This window comes from Kryptolebias marmoratus, linkage group LG3 (assembly GCF_001649575.2).
Source record: "Kryptolebias marmoratus isolate JLee-2015 linkage group LG3, ASM164957v2, whole genome shotgun sequence".
Lineage (NCBI taxonomy): Eukaryota > Metazoa > Chordata > Actinopteri > Cyprinodontiformes > Rivulidae > Kryptolebias > Kryptolebias marmoratus.
The window spans coordinates 1,507,891-1,512,877 of record NC_051432.1 but is presented as its reverse complement, the minus strand read 5'-3'; the positions used below and the strand labels follow the sequence as shown (position 1 = coordinate 1,512,877).

Genomic DNA, 4,987 nt, shown 5'->3' with positions numbered 1-4,987 from the left:
AATTGAGCAACATGATTGTCATTCTTGCTTTGATCGAACTGCCCCTCAAACACCACATTGGTCGTCAGATGTGTCAGTGAATCAGTGTTCTTGCTGTTATAGGATATTCGCCTGCTTCAGGTTTATGTTTAAGGTCCCGCCCTGCTGTGCGTAAAATCAACACCCTATTGGTCAAACCATCATCCAATGTATGACGTACAAAAATACTACGTTGTGATTGGCTTTGTTGAATTTCAATCACAAAAGCACTTAAGGCGATTGGTCAGTGTGGCTGTTATTCATGTCATTGTTGTCCATGGATTGGCGCAGCAGTGCGGGCGGATTCCTCCATGGGCTCGGTCTTCAAGGCTCGCGGAGAGCGAATGTCGTCATGAGCGGTGGGTAGGAATTAAAACATTGGTGTTTATATTACATTGTGCTTCGTAAAACAGTGTGTTTTTATTGAAGGGAAAACACTGAATATGATGTGGGACCATTTACTGTACTTTAGGAGAATTGAGGTGGTTGTGTGCACCAAGATAATTCATGCCCTTCCGGAAAAGGACTGCCTTTTTCTGTAACGTTATCAAAGAGTTTTACTTGCTAGCTAAAATGGTAGACGAGGCTATATTGCAGCTGGTTTTTCTGTTTGTTTGTTTTTCTACCTCAAAATTTACATACATTCAAGTCAAACACCATTACCACGACAGATCAATGAATCGTTTTAGAGGTGAATGTGTGGTTTCCATCTAAGTTTGTCAAAGCAGGCTGCACAAGCTGCCATCAGTCTGAGCTAGCCTCTTCAGTGCTCCCCGGTGGATGTGGTTAGCTCACACAGCTAGCCTGCTAACTGTAGCTGCCAGTTCAGAGCAAACCCAACAGTATGTTTTTGATGGCGGCGCTATTTTGAGGCCACACTGTTGATTTATTTATTTTATTTGCGCTTCTCTCACACGATGGGGTAAAGTCCTATTAGTCTCTATCATTGTAAAATTGCTAAACTCTTTGTTGTGAAGCCCTGTCTGTGGTTACTCTATCGCCCATTTCAGAAGTGCATCGCAGTAGATTTTAGGTTTGAGTTGGTGTGTGTGAGAAAGTGTCTTGACTGTGAAATTCACTCGTAATAGTTCAAAGCTGCTATCACGTAATTTATGGACTGAATGAGTCAGAAATCAGTTTAAGGAGTAGCCAGATCACGGGCTCTGACATTAACTCCTGACAGAGCAAAGCTGAGTACTGACAGAGGAAATTTGATAGAAAAGGGCCTTTTGTTTCATTTTAATAACACGCTTTTTGATTTTCTGTATTTTGTACAGTAACTATTGCAACAATCCTGTTTTTAGTGTTGTTCTGTTGTTTTTACACTGAAGGCATAGAGCTAAAGTTTTACCCTTTTTCTGTCTCAGAAAATTTGTTATGAAACAAAATAAAATGCTTGTTAGAAATTATGTGTTTGGAAAGTTTCTTTAAAGGGCCAAATTTGAATTATTTTTTATTCCTGCATTCATCACACTTTTTGTCATATTAATGTATATTTTAAAAAAAACTAAGATTATTTTTTCTTGTCAAATATCAGCAAGTAAATGTTTATTGTAGTGCAGATTAAGTGTTTATGTGGATGAGTCTGAGGATACTCCTCTATATTTTGAATTATTCCCATCATAGGGCTGATGTGCCATCAGATCAAAGCTAATCTTTAGTTTTTTTGTTAGCAAATTTATGCTGATATCAATCAGTGCACTCCAAAATGAAATTGTGCACATGTTTTTAGGCTAAAAGAATACAGTTCCACAACTTTCAACCACTTTATCAAGCAAATGTTGAAAAGATTTGAGGTAAATTTAAACATGTTTATTTTAATACCCTTTGAAGATGTTTATAACTATTTTTTGCATCCAGTTCTTACACTGAGTTCACAGTACCTTAGAGTAAACTGATTGGCAGGCACACAACAAGAATGTACCAAAATGTTGTTAGACAAGGTAGTCTCACATGACAAACTGGTTTGGATGCTATTCTTTGAGTAGAGCTGTGGCTGTCTCTGAAGCTATGTCTGTAAGATTGATAAGATTATAACTTTGATTTCAGTCTCTAACCATTAACATATAAAGGGTAAATTTGCTTCTGTTACCAAGATCGCCTCAACCTTCACACCCCAAAGCTTTTCTGTGGATGGAAACAAATGGTGTCTGACTGGGAGGCATAGCTGTGTTGTGTTGTATTTTAAACATCATTTAAAATGCAGATTTGCACTTTTGTCTGCTTCTCTAAACTGAGAGGGTCAATGACAGGAGAGATTTGTGAGTTCAGGTTCGTTACAGAGACTAACTAGAAGAGCTGTTTTGTCCCGTCATTTATGTGGAAGTTGGGAGTTGCAATAAAGTAAGTTAGACTTGTTTTGGAGTCATTGTAAGTCCTAGCATTTTTTTTTTTTTTTACTATTTGTCTTGTGACAAAAAGTCTAAACACTTTCTCTACTTCTGGCCAGTCCACCTTAAAGGATGCTCAGAACCATGCTATAGAATAACAATGCACTATAATTTCAGTGCTTGACAGACAAAATTAAGCCAACCTTTTAAAGAACGCGACAAGTGTCAGGGTTTATACATGACGTCAATGGGTGGTGGTGTTTGTACACTTTGATGGAATTTAGGACATATTTCCGAGAGATTTTCTACATAAAGTTAGTATTATCTAATGATTTTAGATCGCAAACCCCTGGGGTTGAATTTGCTGTCGATCAAAGCCAATCACTTCCCAAAATTTCTCAAACATTAAGGGCACAAATTGGTTGCTCCACTCCATCTGTATCATTTGCATTTTGACAGAGATGTATCTAACTGCTGTGGCTTGTCTCATGTACAAGCTGTGTTGTAGTTTAGGATATGTCATTCAGTGCTTTAAAGAGAATGTTTTCAGTAATAGCTTAAGTTTTTTATTATGCAATTTTGCATGGTCCTAAAAATTTACTTTGTTCTCAAACTTCTGGGCTTCCTGCCCTAAGTGTACTTATGTTGACCAAATGAAAATGGTGTTTTATTTTTTCTTGCCTAAAGTTTATCTGCTGTCCAGAACATTTATTTGCTTAGTGAGCGTCTGAATTGAGGCCAGTAGGCCAGTAGCTTTTTTGTTACTTCAGTGTTTGTGTTTCTCTTTTTTCAGGCCAATAAATAACCAAACATGTGACTTGTTAGCAAGCTAAAGGATTTATGTAAACCAGGTTTATGTAAACCAGGTTAAAACCCTAATTTATCTCAGTGTCCAAATTGATTGAGAGGTTCTTTCGGTTGCCACCTGCTTCAGGGGATGCCACAGCGAGCAAACTTGCACAAACGATTTGGCAATTGTTTTTTTTTACGCCCGATGCCCTTCCTGCTGCAACCTGGGCTCAAACCTGCAGCCTCAGGATTACAAGACCGCAGCGCTGACCACCATGCTCCTGCAGCCCCTTATGTTGTGGTATCATTAGGTCTTTCTTTATTTTCCCCTACATGAATCTAAAAAAAAATTAAGATTCAAATTTAGGTGAAATTGACTATAACCTCAAAACATTTGACACTGATAGACACTGCATGCTGACGGGGTGTCAATTTAAGCATCAGAACTGACATACTGCCATCGCAATATTCAACGATATTGTAATTGCATGTTTTCCCAATATAGAGCAAAAAGAGAGAAGTTAAAATTAGAGAAAAACAAAATGTCCTTATATTTCTCATCAGAACTCTGGCAGCAGCATTTAGGTTGAACTGAAGATGTTTAAGAGCAGCTGACAGATAAAATCAGTCATATTGCATAAAACATGGAAAGTGACATCTCATGGATTTCAATGAAATTGGGTGTGTGAATAGTACTTGGCTAGTGTAAATCTTTCCCAAAATATTTTGGCATAATATTAAGTGGTTGCCATGGTATCCAGCTGTGTGTTTTGGGGCCAAATGCGCCGCAAATTCAGCAAGTTAATAAGACCAAAAATGGCACTTTTCAATGCATAGAAAAATACTATATATACTTTTTTTAAACACTGTTTTGTGAGGAAACATATCTCTTCTTTGTGTTTTTGAACATTCTGTGTTTCACTTAAACAGATATTTTATGAAATACAGATTTTTAAAATAAGGTCCTATTTCGAGCTCTCAAATTAGTTAAAAAAACACGCTTTACTAAAAATTAAATTGTCGGAGTTTGGACCTAATCTGGGACTTCATACTCAATAGATATTAAGAAAAATAGTATATTTTCTTATATGTGTAAAAAAATCTAATTGACCTTTTTGAAAATGCCCCAATAAAGGGGGCGGAAACTTGAGAATTTGATGCATTCTAGGATTTTTGTTGTTGAAACGGTTCAACGAAACATTTACTGCCACTTGTTGTCATAACAACAGCGTATGCACCGGGAGTTTCAACCATAGAAAACGACTTTCAATTGACTCGAAGTATTATCGTAAGTATATTTAGTAATTTATACTAAAATGATTGCTTCATATAGTTGATTTACAACCGTTTTTCATGTAACAGTTATTGTGGTTGCATAAGAACAACTAGAGCTACAATGTGGAATACGTTTTTTCTCGAGACCAGTTGTCATGATTGATTAGAATTTTCTTGTTTCAGAATCAGATTCATTTGGACTCACCCACATATACTAAAGTATCTGTGGACTGTGGAGCTGCTCATTTGCCGTGATCCCAGGACTTTTTCCACCCATCGAGTGTGGTAGCAGTTCAAGAGAATCTGAAACTGTTTTGCCACTGAACGATTGCAAACACAATGTTCACAGTCAGCTGCAATCCACCCGTACAATTGTTTATACATATATTCCTGTTTTGTAAACCATGAACCGCAGCATGGTGACTTGCTCTTGACTTTGTTATTGTGACCTGCAGCCATCTTGTACGTGCAAGTGTCCATATTTTAATAGTTTGTGAGTTATCATGCAGTTATCACTAGATATTATTGATTTGTATAGGTTTATTTGAAATTTAGGTGGTAGTTACTTGTTAGTG

The 4,987-nt window shown here is 37.1% G+C and overlaps 1 protein-coding gene across 4 annotated transcripts in view; it reads left to right on the top strand.

Annotated features, from left to right (window-relative positions):
• The first annotated feature begins 317 nt into the window (after nt 1-317).
• Nucleotides 318-4,987, top strand: part of sp2 (sp2 transcription factor) — a 33,300-nt gene continuing 28,630 nt past the window's right edge. For all 4 annotated transcript variants that reach the window (XM_025009554.2, XM_017432131.3, XM_037974751.1 and 1 more), the window contains exon 1: nt 318-377. In XM_025009554.2, coding sequence (XP_024865322.1) covers nt 371-377 — 7 coding nt within the window. In that variant the 5' untranslated portion in view covers nt 318-370. The remainder of the gene's footprint in view (nt 378-4,987) is intronic.